The sequence below is a fragment of the Parus major genome, chromosome 20, assembly GCF_001522545.3.
Source record: "Parus major isolate Abel chromosome 20, Parus_major1.1, whole genome shotgun sequence".
Classification (NCBI taxonomy): Eukaryota; Metazoa; Chordata; class Aves; order Passeriformes; family Paridae; genus Parus; species Parus major.
In genome coordinates this window covers 10,162,166-10,185,420 of record NC_031788.1, presented here as the reverse complement: position 1 = coordinate 10,185,420, position 23,255 = coordinate 10,162,166, and the positions used below count along the sequence as shown (strand labels likewise).

General features: G+C 43.1%; 1 protein-coding gene across 1 annotated transcript in view; it reads left to right on the top strand.

Annotated features, from left to right (window-relative positions):
* The window catches only part of CDH4 (cadherin 4), a 411,166-nt gene that overhangs the window by 296,615 nt on the left and 91,296 nt on the right, over positions 1-23,255 (top strand). The window contains exon 5 of the mRNA XM_015647809.2: positions 19,614-19,769. Within this exon, the coding sequence (XP_015503295.1) occupies positions 19,614-19,769 (156 nt within the window). The remainder of the gene's footprint in view (positions 1-19,613; positions 19,770-23,255) is intronic.

Below are 23,255 nucleotides of genomic sequence, written 5' to 3'. Positions count from 1 at the left end.
CAAGCTCTGCCCTCATGCACCTGATCCCTCAGTCTTTCCTTGGATCCAGCCTTTCCTGAACATTGGCTCCCTTTTTTTCCCTGTTGTTCTCCTTGTACCAAGCAGTTCTGCAAGGGCAGGGAGCGGTACCAGCACCTCTGGCCATGCCCCAGTGGAAATTCCTCATCCTCAGATGTCCCAGCTGCCAGAGTTGACTCAATTTGCCTATCCCAGCACAAATGGAACAATATGGTCGCTTATTTCTACCCTTTCTTTCCATGGCTTTGCTCTGCTAATTTCTTAAATTAGGAATTTTTCACATGAAAGGTTTCTTTCCGACTTCCATCGGCATTTGTCAGATTCTTAGGGCAGAGGGCAAAACTCAGAGCCTGTGTTGGGGAGTGCAGTTCCATTGATGTCAGCAGAAATGTGCCTGCTTACATCAGTCCAGAATTTAGCCCACAGTGGTTCCTTTGTAGCATCAGAAAGCTCTGTGTGCACCTGAGCTGAATGTCCACGCTGTAAGATCAGAGTGTGGCTGGGACAATTGGCATGTGGGTAATTGGTACATTTCTGTAAGAGAAAATGGTTCATGATCCTTATAAAGGAAAATAAAATAATGTAATGTTATTCCCCACTGACATATTAAGTGAATTGATAGTGTTTGAAAAGGCAGGTATTAAATCTGGAAGCAGCATGAGTGTTATGAAGTAGCTAGCAGTTTTATCCCAGCAATTTAAAATTCCTATCATTCAGCTCTTGCTGATTTGAAAGCCACACATTTATTTTAGATTGTAGCCATGAATTTCTCGGGAATTACCTGACATGAAAGCATGGAAGAGTCACTTGATATGAACTGACAAGACAATATCAAAGAAAACATCTTGATACACTTAATCCAGTTGTAAGTGACTTCATAAAAAGTTTTTTCATCCAGCCCTGTTATTCATTAGGAGCATCTTGGTATTTGGAAAGCCATTAAGTTGGCTACAAACTCTGGGCATCCTGTAGGGCAATAATCTAAAGCATCCCTGGAGATCTGATTTCAGACTCCAAATGGATTAGGGCTTTTTCTCTCCCTGTGTACATCATTTACTCATGAACATGAATCGTCTGGCTCTTTATTTCCTTGCTGTGCTGTTTATGTGGAAAATGCTACATAAACATCAGCATGTCAGGATAAGAAACTGTTACTGGGAGAGCCTGGGACTACACTGGTAGGTGTATTAGAAGATAGGACTCAATTTTGTGCCTTTGGATTGTGTCTGTTCTGTTCCGCTGTGTTTGTTTAATGCTGCCAGCTTTCACGATCACTAAAAATCCACCAGCTGATCTGAGCTTTGAATTAGTTTAGACTGAAGGTGTGGGAGATGAAGCAAACAAGGAGCCCAGATGCTTTTGGCACGATCTGACACCACCCCTGGTCTGATGGAGATGACCAGATGTCGCAGGACGCGGGAGATGCCTGCCCTGCCTTTGCCTGTCCCGCTGCCCTGACGCGATGTCAGAGCGCGGAGATGTTCTGGCGCGTGCTGCTGGGGAGCTGTCTCCTCCCATTACTCCAGCAGATGATTTGGAAAGCGTGACCCTTTTCCCATGTGTGTGATCTGCAGACCATCAAGCACACAGGCTGTCACAGCCAGCTGTTGCCCTGAGGAAAGGACAGCGTGGTGCCAGAGGAGGGGGCAGACGCTGCCCAAGCACCTGCAGACGTTTCTGAGGGTGCAGGATGTTCTGCTGGGCTTCTCTTAGCGCTGCCTCACGGGGCAGCAGCTCTGCTCCAGGTCAGATTGTGATTAATAAAGAGTTCATCCCCCACATTCTTAGTTAAAATAAGCCATCAAGCTCAGTTCTGGCTCCAGGGTTGCTCTCTGGTAGGAAACGGGGAGCAGCAGGATAGGGAAGGATGGCTGTGTTTGCCTTCCCTCCCCTGAGAGGAGAAGAAAGAAATCTGCACTGGGCTTTTCTTTTGTGTTGGCTTTAACTTTATGGCCGGCATCTGTCGCTGATGAGCAGTGGGAGCTCTGAAGTGCTGACCAGCTCTTTTCACAACCCTTTAAATAACCAGAAAGACACACAAAGTAATAAAAAGAGAAGAGGAGATGAGAATCCATATTAAAAGCATTAATAACTTGAACAGAAATCTCTATTTAAATAATGTTTTGAAACATACTGTCAAATATTTTTCTATTGTATGGGCTTTGCAACGCAGCCTTTTTCCCCCTAAAGACCTGAGGACTAAAGTGTGCCAAGTCACACAAGGGAAGTTCTGCATTCAATAGTTTTTTTATTAAAATTCTCATAAGATGGTGGTGCTCTTCTGTCATGACTGTCAGTAGAAAGAAACATCAAGACTTTTCAAGGGAGGATTTAATTGCTAGCATCACAAGTGTTTTTCTTTTGCAAAACTTCCAGTGGATGCGTTTCTTTGTCGAGACTAAATTAAAATAGGACTGAAAATCAGCGATGTTCTCATGAGAGATCCTGGATGTTTATGAACCTCGTACCCTTTCTTGAAAATTTGTACTGTATCTGCAAAAAGATACTGCTTAAAGAATGAGCAATCAGATGTTTCCAAGGCATCTTCTAACTTCTTGCTTGTAAACAGAATTCTTTATTAAGTGAACGATTTTTAACAGCATTTTCTAGGAAAACAAATTTGAATTGCTCTGTGCTCTGGGTATGTCACATCTCAGAGGCCTCACTGGGCAAATCAGTGTTTTGAAAGAATCTGCTCGTTAAAAGCAGGAGCCTGTGACTTCACAAGTGATAATTGTATATTCTCTGTACCACACCAGTGTCTCTGTGTGTGCCTGCACACCAAGCCTGTCTCTGCAGCACCCAGGAACCTCACAAGAACCTAAAGTGGAACTGCACCTTCCTTAATCAAATCCAGCTACCAGTTTCCCAGGAAAACAAACAATTTCCCCCCATGTTTACTGTCATACTTTCACACATCATATACACAAAAAACCCCTTTCTGCTAATTTAAGAATTATGACAGTTCACCCCTTCTTTCCTCCACACTAGAGCAGCAATACATTTTGAGGCACATCAGTAGCATTCCTGCTGACCAAGATTATAGCTCAGCAGGAAAACAAGTCATTCCAAATTGTCTCCTGGCGTAAACATTTTGGATCATTTTTATATTACAGCTGAAAGGGGAAAAATCTTGGGTTTCAGACTTTTTTGTGCTCTTGTCATGGGAAACATGACAGGGCTTTTATTTCTAAAATGAGCATTACTTTTGCTTCTTTTTACTGCTTTTTAAGGGGAAAAAAAAAAAAAGCTGTTTTAGTCTGCTGTTTTTACACATGTAACAGATTAAAGACTCCCTAGGTACCTATTGACACAAAAGGCTGTAACAGCTCCTCTGGAGCCATGTCAAACTGTTATAATCAACCCTGTCAGTGATCCACAGATAATAGGACATTAAAAGGGGCTTGAACCATATCTTTCAGTCCCAGTTGGGAATCTGAAGTGATGTAGAGGTTGCAGCTCTTCAGCCCATGCTCCAGTCACACACTCGAGGTGACCACTGAGGTGACACTTGGTTGGGAGCAGCACGAAGGGAAGGATGAGCAGCATCCTTCTGGATGTTCCCCTGCTGGAACACTGTGGTTTCACCTGGAAAAAGGGCTCCCATCAGCTCCTGCTGTGCTCTGCAGCTGTTCCCTGCCACAGGGTGAAGGGTTTGTCTGGAAAGCCTTGGGACTTTGGTGGACAGCTTTCCGTGTGGTTTTCTACCAAAGAGCTGTCAGTCAGGCTTCTGGTATCTGGGTATTTGTTGGATGTTTGTACTCTTCTCTCACTGGTAACAGTGCTGCTGGAACTGTCATCCATCCAGATATATATATCTATAGATATATATATATATATACATATATCTATATGTATCTCTATATATGCAGATTCTGGTATTTATTCTGGTACACTTTAAGAAAAACATCCCCTTTAGAGTTGATGGAGGAAAGAATTAGGCAGGATGGAGCATTTAATCCCAAAAACTTCCTTTAATACTGCCCCAAATTTTCTCAAGTACCATGTGGTCAAGAAAGCCATTGCAGCCTCCACTGCTATCCTGGATGGCACAAGTGGCCTCAAGTGGGATTTATGTTCACTTTCCAAGGCTGTTGAATGAGTAAAAGCTGGAGAAGGCTGGTGCTGGGATTGACAACAATATGGTGCTGCTGGTCCTTACAAGCTATTTAAAATGCCATCTCAATTTGGCTTCTTAAATAGCAAAAAAAAAAAAACCCCTTATTTCATCCACTGACTCGACACTTAATTACAGCAGCTCTGGGAAAAAATGAATATTATGAAGGTCAGTAAAGTTTTGACCCTTCAGTATTCAGGCTTGGTTTTGTCCCTTACAAAATTAAAAGAAAAAATTCCTTTTGTACCTCATAGGCCTTAAGGTTTGTGAGTTTTAATGGATGTCTGGCTGTCACATAAATATATAGCTTTAAAGACAACGAAATGTTCTAGGCAGTAAAAGAGGCTGCTTTAAACAAATTGCTTGTGTCATGATTTTGTATTCATCCCTCAGAGAAGATGATTAGGTCCTGTGAAGACAAAAGGACAAATGATACATTTGTAGCATGGAATTAAACACTGACATTTCCAGGGAAGAAGAAGAAAAAAAAAAAAACAACTTCTTCCTTCTTAGAGAAAATAAAATTGAGTGGAAAGTAAAACTAAATTAGTGTATATCTAAACACACACAGAATTGCTGAGATTTTTTTCCTATGTAAGTTAGTGAAGGTCTTCCAGAACTGTCAGTAGAGCTGATACATCTGTCTGTGTGTCTCTGGTACCCTCAGCTGGCCACGCTTGCTGCTGTCAGACTTTCCTTATTTCTTGTAGCTTTTGCTGAATTTTTGACCATTTGAGGTGTTTGACATTTGTCTCGGGCAGAACAGTTTCAAAAAGTTCCATCTGAAACAGTTCTTTCATCTCATGCAATTAGGGTGAGACTCAGATGCATTTTCTCATTTTGGTACTTGCTTGTTTTCGGTTACAGGCTGTTTCAGAGCCCTTTGAAGTCGATGGAAATGTGTCCATTAACTTCAGTAGACTCTAGTTTGTCCCTAATCGATAGTAATTTGATTAAAATAGCTCTGAATGTTCTGGATCCCAGTGGATGTTGCAGTTGTTCTTTATGTTGTAATAGCCCCCAGCTCTTCTGTGCACTGTCAGCTCTGTTTGCCAGGGTAAGGGAAAGCACAAGGAGACTTGGGAATCTCACGTTTCTCAGCTTGCCAAGGGCATCTTTTTCTCCTTGTAGCTACTTGAATGAATACTCACAGCCTCCCATGGCTGCTTACCCCAGACCAGTCTCTTCCCTCAACTCCTGATTCTTTTAAACTCAACATTGAAGGCAGAGAGAGGAAAAACAGCCACAGAGCTCTGCATTGGAATTGAAGTCCTGACACAGATGCTGAGTTTTCCAAATCAAAGAGAATTGATGAGCCTTGCACTGGCAGGTGCCCCAGCTTAATCACAACCTGAATAATCCTGAAATTAAGATTAGAGTCCATCAGTGCTGCCAGATGTAGCCACTGCCCAGTTCTGCCTCCTGTGCTGGTGGAGAGCCCTGGCATGGAGGGGCTGGAGCAGCAATCCTCGTGGGGAGAGGCACATCTTGGAGCCCTGGGGATCAAAGAGGCACAGAGGTGACAAGTGTTCCATGTCACTGTGCACCCCCTGCTAGGTGATTCAGGTCACAGTGGGGACAACCCCACACACCACCTCTTAATTAGAGGCAAAATGCCATCCCCCAGTTGTGGCCTCGAACCAAAAGGGATGAGCTAAGGGTGGGTGTCAACCTCTGGGTAAAGAGATGGGCCAGAGCACAAATCCCTGCAAACAGGGCCATGGAGGAAATGAATAAGATGCCCTCCCAAAGCAACTCTTTCTTTGTTAGTCTGATTTAAAAAAAACATAGAAAGTAAGCTGTAACTTGTATGCTCATCACAACATTTTAAAAGTTCACATCGTTTTCTACCGTGCCCTGCTAAGCACAAACTATGATTCATTTGGAATTTGCTAATTAAAACTGGCATGGCGTTGTCCCCTGCTGTTGCCCAAGTTCTTGCTTGAGAGAACTTTTTCTTTTTAAAGAAAAAAGAAAATATTTTATCTTGGAACAGTAAGGTGCCTCTTCAGATGTGAAGTCTGCCAAGATAGTAAAGAAAAGGGGGAGAAAAGGGGGGATTTTCCCTTTGCTTTTACTGAATTACTTTATTATCAGTAGCACAACCAACTCTTTAGTAAGGTGGTGACCAGAAATACCATTGCAAGAAATGCTGGCTCTTTTCTCATCCATATCTTTAAGTACTAAAAGCTGGGGAAGAGTAAATCGTCATTTAAACTGTGGGTATTGCAGCAGGAGAAATGATTTTGCCTCTTTTCTGTCTATGAACTAATGGATGTGGAATCTTTCAAAAAGTAAACCAACTCCTCTTAATAAAGCTCTGCATACAGATATTTAGCAGCTAAGCACTAAATCCATGGAATGGGGGAAAGTGCAGAAGTAGTGGATTAATATAAAAAGGATGCTTTTTCCCCTTCAAAGCCTCCTTAAGTGCTGACTGATGGAATAAACCCTGAAAACTTTCTCTGTGCTAATTGTCATGTTCCTTGGCTTGCATCCCATTTGCTGTCTGTCATCCTCTGCAGTTTAAGAAGTTTCACACAAGAGCTTTCTTCTTGTGTTTACAGGCATGCCATGTAGTGTATTCAAACCCAGGGATAGTTCAGAGGGTCAGGAAATCTTCCTCCTGCTTCTTATTAAAAAAAAAAAAAAAAAAAAAAAAAAAAAAAAAAAGCCCTGAAGATTTAGAATTTGAAGAAACATCATTTCCCCACATACATCCAGCTCCTCAAAGGCACAAGAGCCAACTTTGAGCTTTCCTAGAAATAAACATGAAGCAATATCCCACTCCAATCACCAGAGAAACACTGGGTCAGCGTGGCAGCCACTGGAAATGGGTGCAAAGCTGAACTTAAAGAAGCTGTGCTGGTTTACACCAGCTCAGAGAGCAAGGCATGGCTTATAAAGCAGCTGTATGGTTTGGGTATGTGGCAGAATGTTTTCTTTTAATTTCCTCTGATCAAAAACAAACAAACAAAAAAAAAATTACCCCTGAATGAAATAAAATAATGTGTTCCTTTTTAGTATCACCTCTGGAGTGTGCACAGGATTGATGGAGGGAGATCACCTGTAATTCCATCCCAATTAAATGCCCAAAATTGGCAGTTCACCATTCTTTTGCTGGTGGATTATTTTCAACCTTCCTGGTTCCCACAGGACCTATTCCCTGTGTCATTACCAACTTTTTTAAATTGAAAGCATTATGAAGGCAATTTCCTTCTACCAGCAACCAGCAACTTTCACATCACTTTCTCAGGGCCCTGCAGCCTGAGAACTGCTACAACTAAATCTATCAGCAACGGGGTATTGGATGGAGTGACCTGAATTACTGAAAATCAAAAAATGTGCTATAAGAAATGGGTTCTGCTTACTCACTGCTGATGGTTTTAGAGGTTGTTGGGGACCACTGTGTTTCAGGTCCACTCCTGCTGTCACCAGGCTGCAGCAGGGCTGTGGGAAGGTGTGTGTGCTGGCTGGGATGGATCTGTAAGAGCCAGAGAACATATTTCTGACTCACAACTGAGCTATAAAATCTGACACGACAGTGAATGTAGTGAAGAGATCAAGGAGCAGGAGAAAACACTGAGATGTCGTTTTCTGATATTTCATTAGTGCTTCAAAAAAAGAAACTGGAGCAGGGATTCCCATCACTGCTCCTGGAGGGCTGCTCATGGGAGCGAGGAGAAGGCTGGGTGCTGCTCAGCAAAGCCATCTGCAGTGCACCACCTTTTCTGACACTTGTTAAGGAATAATCTTTTCCAGGGCTCACAGAGAGGCTGGAGCATCCTGTGGCTGCTCTACAGGAGCCCATGGCCAGATATTCTGCATATCCATAGTAAGATGTGCAGAAAACCCTAGGAACAATTTGATTTAGGTTTAAGGTGTTTTGCTAGGAAACACAGTTGAACTGGAGATCTGGTCCCAATTTCCCAGTGTTGAATATCTTGAAATGTGTCATTCATGCTGTCAAATGCACAGAGGAAGCAACATCTCTTTCAGTCTGTTTTACTTGCTGGAGTAGCATGTGTTTGTTGTAGTTGTGCTTGACTGAGAGTAAAAGTGGCAGAAGCAGCACGATCTGGGGTGGGTAGTACCCCTCTAAATAAGCCCAATTTGCAGATTTCTGCTTTTCCTACATGATTTGGCTGTTCCCAGCTGGTCCTGATCCTCAGTATTGCCAGAAATATCTCTATTACACAGCTTGGGAAACAAGCAGCAGGTCGGAGGGGTTCTCCATGCTCACAGTGGTTCTCTATTTCATTCCTCTGGCTGCAATTGATAGACTCAGCAGTGTAGGACAAATATTGTTCCCATAATTACCTGCTGCCTGTTAGATCCACAGGTAGCACAGGGTCAGGGGAGCTTTGGTGGCAGCCAGAACAGAGCAGTGGGTATGAGATGAACAGACACCGCTTTTTCCTCATGCAGGTCCCCTCACTGGAAGTATTGATGTGGTTATTGGGCATCTCTAGCTAAGAGAATGCAGTTTGTTGTCCCTGCCAGCTGCATTTACAGTATTTTGCTAATCTATTCTTTTCGACACCACGGATGGTGCATTTCCTTGTGCTCCTTTACTGATCGAAGGGAAGATTCGATTTGACAGCAATTTCAGGAAAACCTTCAAGTTGTCCAAGATGCAGTAGAATTATTAACCACCCTGAGCTGACATATGGTAATTTAGCGTTTAATGTTTGGCCTGACACGCTGAGGAGTCATCATACCAAGTTAGCAGCTGATGCCCACAAGTTTATGAGTACATAAAGAGCAGCAGAAATAGTCTTCTGTTTAAACACCCAGCCCTTTATTCACTGGGTGTTAAACTTCCTTTGGCAGGGAGGTGGGGGCTGGATCTCCCCTGCACTACCCACTACAGTTGGCATAAATTAATAGGATTTTGCAGCTTTTTGCAGCTGTATTTGTACAACTTCATCTTGAAATAATTTTAATTTCTGTGTCTAGGCTTATAATTTTTTCAAGCGCGTTACACAGTTGGCTGTACATAATTATGTCTTACAGCCATAAGCACTGACAATCTGCTTACCTAAACTATTCTGCTCTAAACTTGTCATTTCACTGATGGTGAATTCATATAATGCATGTAATTCACCAGATCAAAAATTAAATTATCAATTAATAATACTGCGGGGAAAAAAAAAATTAAACAAGAAATTTCGTATGTCTATCAAGAGTGTCTGCAGTTAAAAGGGGAGTTGAGAATAAACATCCCAGATCAGTCTGGACTCTAAAATCCTTGATAACTTGAATGCAGTTGTTGTTGTTGTTGGGGTTTTTGGAGGGTGAGAAGCTTGTGTTTGTGATCTTTTAGAACTGTTACTTGCTTTGGAGAGTTAAATCCAGAACGTGCCATAAATGGAAGTGAGATATGAAAAGGCTCTGTAATGTGGCAGAAATTACTGCTTGCTTTTTTTTTTTTTTCTTTATAAATCTATGGCACCATGTCCTTAAGCTGGCCTGTCTGCCTCATGCATTAAAAGTGTGTGGATGGGAAGCACATCAATAAGTCACATGGATAAGTCTAACATGAATTCAAGTCAAAGCAAGCAGGGGTCTCAGATCAAACCCACACAGAAATTGAGTTAACGAAAGAGAAAAACTTGCCAAAAATCCAGCCCTGTGAATTCGTTCCAAGTGAGCAGAGTTCAGCCAGGTTTGAAGTTTCCTGGAAGGCAATCTCCCATCCCTGGTGCACGAGGCACATCTGCACAAACAATGGGGGTTTGAGTGAGGACACCCACACCAGGGGGAAAGGTACTCCTGGATCTTGGGGTGTTGGTGCAGGAGCTGCAGCTGCTGGGGGGCCTTGAACGTAGGCATGGGCTGCAGGAAGGTGATGGGAGGGCACAGGAGAGCTGGCTGGGAGGGGGATGCTGGCATGAGCCTGGCAGTGTGTCCTGCACTGCTGTGTCCTGCATGCAGCTGTGCACCTGCACGCCAGATGTGTACGTGTGGGCACAGGCTGGATCCAGCTGTGCCTGATGTTGGCCTGTTTGCTGTCACCTTACTGGGCATTCCTGACCACAGAGCTCTTGTGGTGTCTTGCTCTGCAAGTTTATTGAAGGAAAAATGCAGCTCTTAAGTGTCCAGCACAGATGTTGTGGAAGGAAGGATGTGTGTGCATCCATGGCAGAATTTGGCCATCAGGGAAAAGTTATGGAGGATTCAATATTTTGCCTGTGTAACAAAAGAGGATGAGTCCTAGGAACAAAGACATCTCACACTGTCTTTGTTCACTGGTCAATAAATCATAGAATCATAGAATATGTCAGGTGGGACAGAATCCTTCAGGATCATCCAATCTAGACCTGCACTGGTGTCTTTTAGCATTGCTCCCGTAGTGCACAGAGAGAACTTGGTACCCTGGCTCCTCACATTGATGTTTCCTTTTACTGACCATTGAAATAACTAATGTATATGCTGTGCCATGTAATCTACCCCACACAGCAAACAAATAGGTTTGCTTTTCCTATAATTAAACTTTTTTAGAGAGACTTTGAGAGCTGCAGAGCTTTAAATCCTGCTCTGCTAGCATCCCAAAGTAGTGTCTCAAATACAAGCCTCAGCAGATTTTGTTCTCCAAAATAGACACACTGGAGGGTTTCATTGTTGTTTCCCATTGTTAGCTATTTGCAGGCAGGTCCAAAAGCTTTATTTTTTTGCTGAGAGCTGCACTCACAATCATGCCACAGCACCACTTCTCCATGACCAGTAATATCTGTAGGCATCATGCCATTGGGAGTTGATGCATGACTCTGGGAAAGCCAGAGCTCACTGCAGAAGCAAAGGTCACACACACTAAGGCCAATTATATCCCTTGAGTCTGGGAAAAACTTTCTTCCTGAGGACACCAGTGTGTTTGTTCTCCCCTGAATGCTTGTTCCCTGTGTCCGAGCTCACTGTCCTACCAAGAGGAATGCTGCTTGTGGTAAATCACTGTGGGTTGACTGAAGATCATTCTTCACTTTTTCTTCTGCTGTGCAGCTAAATTTTCAAATGCCATGGGCTGGATTTTCAGCTGAAATAACTTTGTGTGCCTCTGTTTGAAACTACTGAGTCTGCACCGATTTATACCAGCTGAGGGCCTCAATCATTACTTACAGTGATCAGGTTACTCCTGTGGAGGTCAATATTTGCTACCCTTATTTATCTTCCACACTGAGCACTTGAGTTTCCTGCTCACTTTTACCCAGAAAGGTGCTGGATTCTCTTTTCCAGGTTTGCTTTATGTAATGACATAAGTCTTCAGGAGGGATACACTTCAAAAAGAAATGAGGACAAATTCCCACTGCCATGATTTGTTTTTCTTGACTTTGTCTTCATTTAGGCATAGCCATCACAGGCAGCAGAGGGGTCAGCTGCAAGAACAGGCTGCAGGATGGTACCCTCTGCAGAAAAACAGTGGGTAGCCCTTCTTAAATAGATTCTGAAGGATGATCTTCTCTTGCCTGTCACAAGTCCTCTGTCAGAGGAGGAAGAACAGTGTGTTTTGAGCTCTCAGAGGTATTTCCTCTCGCCTTTTGTCACGGAGCATCCTCTGCAGCAGAGGAGGGTTTGTGCATGTGGTTCAAATCCCAGTCAGGCAGTATCAGCCCCTTGCATCTTGCACAGTATGAACCAGCTTCAGTTCTTCAGGGCCAAAATTCACCTGATAGCAGCACATCAGCTCCACTGGGATGCCTTCAGTCACTGCAGTGAAGAATCTGCTCTCTTGCAAGAGAGATAAGGGAAAGAGTAGTAAAAATTACTGTTGTTGCTTCTCCTATCAAGGTTCTGGCAGTGATAAGATGTTGGTCACGTGGAGGTGTTCTGTAATCTTCTTTTCCCATCAGAGCTGCTCTGCTCCCTCTCTCTTGCCTTGCTACAGTCTGAAGCATTTCCACAGAGAAGTTCTCAGGCTACAAAAGGCCCGAAGAAAGGCACATATTGCTTTAGAAATGACTGTGCTATATAAATTACTGTTAGATATGAAAGATCCATTAGCATTGCCCAGTTCCTGATATGGGGACCTTGGCTTTTTGACCATTATAATAGCAAGTAATGAAAGTTACTTAATTATTTAATCACAAAGACCATGCAACAAATTGCAGTTTGCTGAGTTTTTTCAGAGACCTGGCAGGAGCTTCTGGCAGTCCCAGGTCACCACTCAGAAACTTTGACCATCTGCAGAGTTACACAGAGCAGACTGGCCCCATGAGCCCTGCAGACCTCAGTCTTTTTGTGTCAGGACAACTTAAGCTAAAACATCGATTCTTTGCTGTTTCAGCAGGTAGGAAAGTAGAATTAAGCTGCAGCAGATCCTTGGCCTGGATGCACTGCTGCACACCAGGTACTCTGTGCTTGTAATATGTCCTCTCATCATGTAGAGAATTTAGTTTCCTAGGCAAAAGGATTGTTATTTCACTTCTATCCCAAGCAGGATAATGGTAGGTTTGAATTAGACCGTGAGTCTGACAAGTTCAATTTCATCCTTATGCGTGGGGTCACACACAGTTACTGGCCAGAGTTGCAGGCAGAAATTCTCTCCCACTGCATTACCAGCTCCTTATTGAGCCTGATTGATATGCTCTTCTCCATCTGCTCAGTGTCACATTTTCATCCAGGTAGAGGAGGAAAATCCTGGTAAGCACTTCAAAAAAAATGTGGAAGCGAGAGGAGGAGTGAAAACTACCAAAGCTACCCATGGGCATAGGGAAGGCTCCAGAGGAGTGTGTCCATGTGGATGTAATTGGTCTGAAGGGAGCAGCAGGGCTGGAGAGGAGCCCTTGGACAGAGGGAGCAGTGTGGAAGCCAAATGACCTGTGAAATGCTGGGAGCTGTCAGCAGCTGAACATTTGGTGCAGCACCTTAGCCAAGCACACACAGGGTGCGTGCAGAGGAAGCAAATCCTCCTGGAAAGGAGCAGGAGAGCTGGATGGGAAAGGCTGGATGGGAATTGCTGGATGGGAATGGCTGGGTGGGAATTGTTGGATGGGAATTGCTGGATGGGAAAGGCTGGGTGGGAATTGCTGAATGGGAATTGCTGGATGGGGATGGGCTCCTCTGCAGGTACCACAGAACAAGCCAGGCACACAGGAGAGGTTTTCTCTTCTGGGTTCAAACATCTCATAGCTTCGTTTCTTTAATGCAGGCTGCATCATCAGTTATATCAATGGCTTAAATGACAGCTTTAATCTCTCTGGAGCACTACTTGTGCTCTGTCTTATCATCAAAATAAATAACATTAGAAATCATTTTGCACAGATTGCAGCTGGAAGATTTAAGCTGACATGGGAAAGATCCAGCCATTGAGGCAAAGGGAATGTTTCATAGTTTGGCTTCAGATTTGTATTTTAAAGAAGAGGAAGAAACCTAAGCTCTCAGCAGTGAATCTCAACTGTGTGAAAATTTGGTCTCTAGTCTACGTGTAGTCTTTGGTTCTCTCTTTCTCTTGGTGGAAAGAGAAAACCAGTTCTTCCAGGAAATGTGATGTATACTTAAGTCTCCAGGAGGATGGATTTCACACTGGAAAGTCTTGTTTCTCTTCTTTTTATCTGAGACCAGATACAAAATTTTTGGAAAATCGTGTGTGACATGAAATCAGTCCAAGTTGAGGATAGAAAGAAATCCCCAAATAAAAATGTGTGATTCCATCCCTTCTTTCTTTGCCAGGAGAGGCAAAGAACTTTGCTGCTCTCTTTCCCTACTTAACCTTCTTTGTAAATGCCACATGTGGACACTTGGCTCAGTCAATGGTCATTTTGTTCAGGGTGGATGAACATTTAAGGGTAAGCTGCTGTCAAACCCAGGGCTGGAGTTACTGAAAAATTCTGGGTTTATACACACTGCCCTTGCCATGTTGGAACAGCCTCTTTGCAAGGCACAGAACAGACAGTTTTCTCTGAAGACAAAAGTGTTTTAGAGAATCATCTGGGGTTTTGGCTTAGTTTTTTTTTCATTTCCTTCTAGGACATAGCTTGGGATCTTTGGCAAGTATGATAAAATGAGACAGAAGTTAAATGTTACCTTCACCTGGTTGGGTCTCCAAATCTGTCTTAATTTTTCTCTGCTTGACTTTTGCATCTTTTTATTGAAACCATATGTGATTCTTTCAGCAACAAGCAGTAATTTGTTTGGAAATACAGGGCTAGAGATGTGCCTCTTTACTGGCTTCTAAAACAACTGTGAAATAAGAGTTAAGAACTTTTATACAAATGAGTCCTAAACATATTGCAAATTCAGTTAAAAATAAATAAGTCCTTAGCAAAGATTTCAATAAACAGTAAGAGTAGTTGAATTAAAATATTTCCACTAAAATTAATGAGCCAATCCTGGAATGCTTAGACTGACTCTTAAGTGTGCTCTTTTAAAGGCTTTGAATACGTTTGCCTGTCTGAATTTCTATGGAGCATTTTGAATGCATGACAGATTATAATCTTCAATTATTTTAATTTGGTTTTCTTAATGGGCAAAATAGCTAAGAGCTTAATAATAAAAGACACTTACTGCTTATCATTTACATTATTTTATGTGTTCATTAATAATTATAATGGGTTTTATAAAACAAAAAAATCAAGTCTGAGTATCCCCAGGTCATGTTAGTGCAAATGTTGCATATTATTCTGTGGGAGATTTGTTAAACTAAGTGTTTTTTGAGGGCATTTTTGACTCCATATGTTGCAGAGCAAGACAAAGAACCGCAAAGGAAACTTATTTTCTGATTCATTCTGTGGAAGGAAAATATAACTGAGGATAAATGTCCTGCTTTGCTTTCTCCAGATACATTTCCAAGCACAAGTGCAGGGATGGGCAGAACCCAGACCACAGACACCTTATGAAATTCTCTAAATATGGTTTATTAAGTACAGGAGTACTGTTGTTACAGTCACATCTTCTTTTCTGTAGGTTCAGTTGTCCTTGTTTGTTCAGCTTTTCCTTACACACTCCATTTCCTGAGTCTCCAGGCGTTTTCTTTGCTGCTCTCTAAGCAGTCTCCATTGGAACACTTCTTTTTTTCTGGCAATGTCATGCTCCAAAAACTGTATAATTTATGGTCTCACTCCAATCTGCTGACCACACAGCTTTCCATGCTCTGTACCAGCCCTGCTCCTGGCATGGGAGCACTGCAGGGTCTCTGGTGGCTCCTGTCACTGCCAGGACAAGGGAGAGGGGCTTGTGAATTCAAACCCCTGCAGCAAGAAAGGGCAGTGCACAAGGGTGTGGATCAACAGAAGAAAACCAGTGATAAAATCTGGTACCTTAGAGAAGCTCACTGCTTGAAATTCTGTTGACCAGTAGAATTTGTGGGAATGGTTTAGCTACCCAGTAAATCCTGATGGAGATGCACGAGCTCTAAGATGTTACCTGTAAAAAGCAGGATGCAATCCTGAGCCACAAACACTGCTTTTCTGTCTAAATTTTTCTGTCTAAATGTGACCTTGCTGCAGAGGTAGGCCTTAGCCCTGTATTGTCTCAAGGGTTGCAATGTTCACTTTCAAACATTTTAATTATTATATCTGAATCTGCGGTAGAAAATACCCATCTTGTGAAATTGCACCATTTCTCCTGTTCCTGGGATTGCTTTGTAGAAACAAGGGCTGAGCCAGATTCCAGATGTTCTGCTTCTGAGTTGCAAACATTGCTGTGTTTTGGATGATGCCTCAATGGTTGGAGCTCCAGCCTCTCCCTGCTGGGCTGCAAGGCCACCCTGTCCTTGCTGGCCACAGCCAAGCAGAGGGAGGCAAGGCCAGTGTGGAGCCTGGCTCTGCTGCAGCTTCCCTCTGGGGCTTTGGTGGCTCATCCCACAGGTTCCAGATGGTCCATTTGTATCTGTCAGGGTTGCTGAGGGTTCCTGCATGGAAAATGCTACCTGAATTCATGAGGTAGGATAGGAACAAGGGATTGCATCTTCCAACATAAATTGCTTTTTTGATCTGGGACATTTTCCCTCACCAGTGTATCAATCCACTCCAAGCTCCGTCCCAGAGGGGTTTTTTAGAGCATAAAAGTTGCTTTGCAAGCAAATTCCTTTTATGACAGTCATCAGCCATCATCATTCATCCTGCTCACATCATCATATGCAGAGTTGTATCATGCCAGGCCCCAGAGAAGCTCAAAGCTCCAAGGGTTCTCCGAGTAAAAAATGTATAAATGCAGCTAAGGAAAACCATCCCTCTGCCATCTGCTCTGTAACCCAGAGCCCTGCATACCTCTTGACTGCATTATAAAAGGAGAGATAAATGAAAGGAAAATTCATGTGTATGTTCTTCAGTCAGAAGATTATCATATGGATCTGTTACCATCTTCACACTTCTCAGGCTAAATGAACTCCCTTCTGAACCAGTAAATTCTCCCAACCAGTAGTTTTTACTCCTGATTTAGTGAGCTCCTTGGGAATAGAGAGGGGTTTATAATCATCATTATTATTATTGTTGTTGTTATTATTATTATTGCTACTATTATTATTCTTATTATTAACTGCTCCAGGAACAGTTTCAACAAAAGAAGTAAACCTTGCATTGTGTTCAGATAATGTTCTTAACTTCTCAACAAGATTTACTAAATTGCACCCTGGGAATTAAGCAAATGAAACCTTTGGTCAAAATGTTACAGGATTACTGAAAAAAATCGTTGTGGTTTTTTTTTAAATCTCATTAAGAGTGCTAAAATTATATGTTCAAATATAAAAAGCATGTGTGAGATAAATATCTCCCTGTAGTAAAATGTACTATGCCTCATTGTCAATGGTCTTTGCAACTTTCTGTGACAAGTGCTACTTCTTGCATTATTTTTTGCCTGAACACTTCACACCCTTGTATTTTTACTGGAAATGGATTTAAGTATAGGTAGCAGGCAAACCCTTGTGCTATGATTGCAATTAACAGCAAATAATGAGTCTTTGCTGAATATTTGCAATATATTTCCCCAATCTTCGTTTTGCTAAATGCAGTGTAATTAGCATGGATTTCTCTCAGTATAATTGGGTGAGTCGTGTAGCTCTTATGATATATTTCATCTCCTAGATCTGCAATGATTTACATACAGACAGCTTAGACCCTATTAATGCTAATAAAAGTGCTGCAAGGACATCCTATAGCATGCACTTTATTAAACTGTACATAGCTTTCTTCGAGAGCTTCTGTTTATCTGCATTTCCCAAAAATAAAATATAATGCCTTTAGCACTGAGTATTTAAATCCAGGCTCCTTTTCCCTGTTACTGTCTCTCTCTATGCATTTCTAATGCTTCTATCACAATGGGATCTGGGTGCTATATGCAACAGGAAATAGAGCAGAAAAATGTCCACTAACAGGCTCTTCCCTTCTGTGATTTGGGTTAAAACTGCTCCCATTTTGGTTCCCTGGAGTGCCTGCTTAGCTCTTTGGTGTTTGTACTCAAGCACAGCCGTAGCTGCGGCAGGCTGGGGCTGGGTAGAAGTGCAAAATAGCTTTGTTGGGTTGTTGTGGGGTTTTTTCCACCTTTGTTCAGGGAAAACTTACATCACAGTTTGTCTGGAGCTGTGCAGACACACACTGATAAAGACACACAGCTGTGTTCCACATCATCCTTTTTAATTTGTAATGTGGGAACCCCACCCTTCCTCAAAGCTGGAGGTCCAGCAGTGTCCTGTTTTCACTTACCTTAAGCCTGGCTCCAGATGTGGATGTAGTGGGTTGGACCTTGAACCCCCTGATGTGAGCTGTGCATCTGCACAGATATTGCCACCAGCTCCATTTCCAGCCCTTCCTCTGGCAGGGCAGAGCTCACCTTCTGAAAATGGGGACTGTGGTCTTCAGCTATCAAACTGGTGAGCTGGCTGCTGTCACTGAAACCACGGTTGTGCAAGCAATGATTGATTTTAGTATACCCTTCCTCACCCACAGATTTACTAATGAAAGTTGGATTCGTGGCTGCCTACTTGGGTCTCTCTTCCAAATACCCGCTAGCCCCGTATAAAGCTGGACAAATCCTCCTGTGCAGCATGAGGGCACTTGCAGTGTCCCCAGGCCCTCTTTTAAGTGGCTATACCAGTGTAAGTCCAATCAGTTTTCCTCAATACTAACAGTGTAACAAGCAGTGAATCCTTTGGAGAGAAGACAAATGGAACTGTGTCTATTCCCTGACCTGCAGCTCCAGCGGCACGGATCAATCCTGGCGGTGTCTGTAATAACTGACATGATTAGCCATTAACTGGAGCCAACAGTTTGGTGGGGGAAGTACAAAGAAAACAGTGCACAAACTTGGTAATGATCTGGACAAAGGTATCAAAGGACATTCTGGGAGCCGGGGATCTGATATTGCCCTGCACCGACACGTTCAGTGTCTTGTCAGCCTCCTGTGTCAGGAGAGGAAGGAATAGCAGTAGGTCACATATGGGAGGAGTGTGGAGCAGCCCACAGCCCCATCTCAGTTCCTTTGCCTGACAAGCAAAGCCTCCTCTTCCCTTGGGAAATGACCTTCTCTCCCCAAATCAAAACTGTTTGAGGGACACAGAATCCCACTAAGCTCACTCAGGCCCCCCCAAGGGTGCAGCTGCTGTAGCAGAGATGCCAACGTGCACTCAGCTACCAGGGCTCTATTATCTTCCCACTACTTCGTTGTATTCATAGACCTGTTAGAGAAAAATTTATGCACATCGCTTTTTACAGTGCCAAGACACTTTGTGATGGTGTGGGGGGTGGTAATTTATTTGTACCTTGCACTTCCTTTCAGGAACAGTCATGCTGTTGCAAGAACTTCTTTCAGCATTTGATCAGAAAATTAAATTTGTGTTTAAAGAGATAGTCAGGGTTGCTAGGACAACATATTAACCTCCCTTTTTTTTCCCTCAGCTCTGTATCTGAGGTTCATGGAACTTGCTGTGCTGTAGTCAGATTGCAGTGTTGTTCTCAAGGTGCAGGAGGGAAGAGCTTTCAAAAACAGTGTCCAAAACATGCTTTTCCTCAACTGGTAATCACATGAAATGATAACATCCCCTGTGCATTCCCAGCCCGGCCTTCTCAAGCCAGCAGGGTTGGACAAAGAGGAGCAAACAGCCTCATTCTTTGAATTTCATGGGAGTTTTTATGTGCACAGTCACTGGGACTGAGAATACAATGGGGGAGCTTGCAGACAGCATTTTCAGAAATGATTAATGGCCAGGACACTCTGGGTATGGCTGAAAATTTTGGACACTTTAAGGAGACCAGGGTTTCAGTAATATGTAAACAGTGGGGTTTGTGCATTTTAGGCTCTTCCACATCTTACTTGAAAAGTCACAATTTTAATGATTTCTCATGAATTAAAGAGGAGCGAAATAGCTGAAACTAAGTGGAGTGTTCTTTTCATGGCTTTTTGCCAAATCGTTGGCGTTCAGCTCCCTTGTCAGGACTGACAGTGGTATTACATCTCTGCAGCCTTCAGGCTCAGATCTTTAAAGCTGTTCAAACATCTGTATGGCTTTTGTGCAGAACTTACGGATTCTTTTCTCTGTTGTTTCCCCCAGATCCGTTCTGATAAGGACAAAGAGATCCATATCAGATACAGCATCACTGGAGTGGGAGCCGACCAGCCGCCCATGGAGGTCTTCAACATCGACCCCGTGTCTGGCAGGATGTACGTGACCCGCCCGATGGACAGGGAAGAAAGAGCTTCCTACCACGTGAGCATCAAACATCCTGACTTTCAGCTGGGCCCACAAGCTCAGAGCGGAATTGCTGTGCCCAAGAAGGGACACGTTAAATCAGCCAAACCAAGCCAGTGTGTGCCCAGGAAGGCCAGTGGAACCTGGCTTGTATCAGCAGTAGGGTGGCCAGCAGGACCAGGACAGTGATTGTCCCCCTGTGCTGGGCACTGGTGAGGCCACACCTGAAATCTGGGGACAGTTTTGGGCCCCTCACCACAAGAAAAACATTGAACATGTCCAGGGAAGGGCAGTGGAGCCTGGGAAGGGTAGAGACAGTGAGTTTGATGAGCTGAAGGAGCTGGGGGGGGCTCAGCCTGGAGAAGAGGAGGCTCAGGGGACACCTTGTCACTCTATGAGTACCTGGAAAGAGGTTGTAGCCACACAGGAGTCGGTCTCTTCTCACAGGTAACAAGTGACAGAACTAGAGGAAATGGCCTCAGGTATTGCCAGGAGAGTTAGGTTGGATATCAGGAAAAGTTTGTTCCCAAAGAGTTGTCCAGCCCTGGCACAGGGCAGTGGTGAAGTTACCATCCCCAGAGAGATTTAAAAGCCATGTAGATGTGGCACTTGGGGACACGGTTGAGTGACAAGCTTGGCAGTCCTGGGGGAACAGTTGGACTTGATCTGAGAGGGCTTTTCCAACCTAAACAATTCTGTGATTATATGAAAGTGGAGATAAACTGATGTCTCTTTCAGACACAGAGTGATTTGTTTAAAATGGTGCAACTTCACACTGCTTGTTAAATCCATGCAAATTTATGTGTAGACTGAACCACCCAAAACCATGAGAAGCCAGTCACTACATTAGCATGTCTTGGGAAATTACTCATTTAAGAATCATTACTGCATCTAAACATGCAATAATTGCTATAGTCATTTTTCATTTTAATTCACCAGGAGATGTTCAGGCAGTATGATGGGGGTGTGTCAGATAGGTTTTTAAATACACAGATAGGCTAATATTAAATATCAGGAAATTAATTAAGATTAATTACACTCAAAAGTGATGGTGCCTCATGCTATCCTAGTTCATAAAATGCTCTACCTGCAGAATGCTCACAGTGTAATTGATTGCTATGTTTTGATACAAATCCCAGCTCCTCTATTGCACAGTGGAATTGCACAGCAGATCCAGTCCCACAAATTGCTAAAAGAATAGATTGCCCCTTGCATGATAGCCGTGCAAAATTTCAAACATTTTCTGCATCTGTGCTCTAGTTGTCTCCTGGAGTGGTTGTGAAAGGTTGTTTCATGGATTGCTATCAGCCTTAGCCCCATCTCCTGGCATGGTAATAGCCCTTCCCTGTATGCTGTAATGTCAGCGGAGCTCACGGGTCACTTCCACTGACACCACATCCCAAACTGCACCGTCAGAGATGCACATTCTGTCAGCTTTATCAGGTATCCAGTTAACCATGTTGACACAGCTTCTGGGCTGGGGTGGAAGGATAAAGAAAATAGATTACCTCTTTAGTTGGGTGGAAAAAGAGATTTCCCCTGGGTAAAAGGAGATCTGAAGAAAAATTATTTTATCCTCTGTGAACAAGAACAATTATTTTGTTTGTTGTGCCTAGGAAAATATGAAGAGAGGCTGTTTTGGAGAAAAAAATATTTGATAGAAAGTGTGTGTCATCTCAGCGTTGTTGATATTGTTTCAGCAGTGCCAGGTTATTATAACAGTCTAGTCAATAATAAAAAAGTTAAGACTTTTGATGGAGCCGCTGTGATGTCTGCGATCAGACACTCACAGTCAAAAACACGAGATGAAACAGATTTTGTCCTCCATCATAAGAAACCCTGTGCTCCTTAAAAACAAACTGAATCTACCAGTCACAGTGAATTCAGCAAATTGAATTCTTGCCTTGTCAAAGGTGAAGGGATGAGTCTGCCTTGTACATACCACAGGATTTCCAGCCTTTTCTGTTCCTCTCAGAAACCTTGAACTAGTGGCATCCATATGTAAATAAGCATATTCATACTCTGAAGGTTACAGGAGGATGTATTTTATAGACAGAATAACTGATAAGGATGTTATGAGACCTTATAGACAGGAATACTGAATGATAGAAAAATCTTTGTTAAGAGAACAGTAGAAGGTGATGAAGAACATTTTAAGTTGTGTCTGTAAATGACCTTTAGATCCTTCAGCCTCAGGAGCAATGGATTGATGATTTCTTGAACCATCAGTTGTTCATTTACAAACCCTTTACAAAGCCTTTATAAATACATCATGCACAAAGCAATGACCCAAACACTGGAGCAGAAACTTACAGTAGGAGTGAACAGTGCTGGAAATCAGAAAAAGTCTGTCCAATTTCCAGAAAAAAGATGAAGTCCAAAGTCTTGGCTAGTGGAGGGTTTGATGAAGTCAGTGAATTTATGCCACTTCATAGAGCCCAGTCTCTAACTGATAGGAAAAGCAACATGGAGCTAGATTTGAACTGAATGCAGGAAGAGCAGTGACTGAGGTCTAGGCTTGGATGTGAACTGGAGAGATTGACCACCTTTAAATTTGTTTGAGATCTGCTGTAGTTTCCTTTACCTTGAATTTACCTTGAATAGTAGCTTTGCTCTTCAGCTGGGGTGGAGAATGTCTGTGGAGCTGCAAGGCACCACCCTGGGTCCCTCTGACCCAACAGGACACGAGCTCTGTGTCTGATGCAGCCTTGTGCTCCTGCTGAAGGTGTGTGCATTTATACAGCTTCAGGTTTCTGCAGCTCCAAACAGAACAGAGTCTTTTCAGCATCTCTGTCACTCTCAAGTGTTGTCCTTGCTGCTTTTGTTCCCAGGTAATCTAAAAACTAATTATAAAAGAAAGAACAATAATTTGCAAGTGTTTCTGAGGCTACGTATAAGAGTTCTGTTTCATTAACTCCCACATTTTCAACACATATTTTCTTATGCATAATTATCTGTATTGCTTCAGGACTACCATTTTTAAAATACTAGTGTTTTAACACCAGTACTGCATTCAGCAAGCCATTTGTCTGATGAAACCTGCCTCATTCCCTAAGGCGAAACAGATTTTTTTCTAATTAGATCAGGAGTTCTGCAGCAGAACTTCCCCTGTTTTTGTGATCATTCTTGAACTTTTAGGGAGGATCATTTGGAGCTTGAGGTATGTAAAGATGTATGTGCCTCTGGGACTCCCAGGGCCTGCCCAGGTGCTGTGTGAGCTGGCACTCCCACTGATTGCAACTTCAGCTGTATTTTGGCCTCATCTGTTTTTGTCGGCACTCCAAACCAGAGCACAAACCCTCCAGGGACCTCACACACATCCCAGACTCAGAGTCAGCTGAAAATACAAGCACAGGAAAATGAAAAGGTTCTGCAGCCACTTAACCAACCCCAGGTTGTGGTGTGGAACTGCACAGGTGGCAGTGATGACCTGAGTGATGCCCTGGGAGCCACCCTGGCATCATTAGTGCCATGGGACACACAGCCCTGGGACACACAGCCATG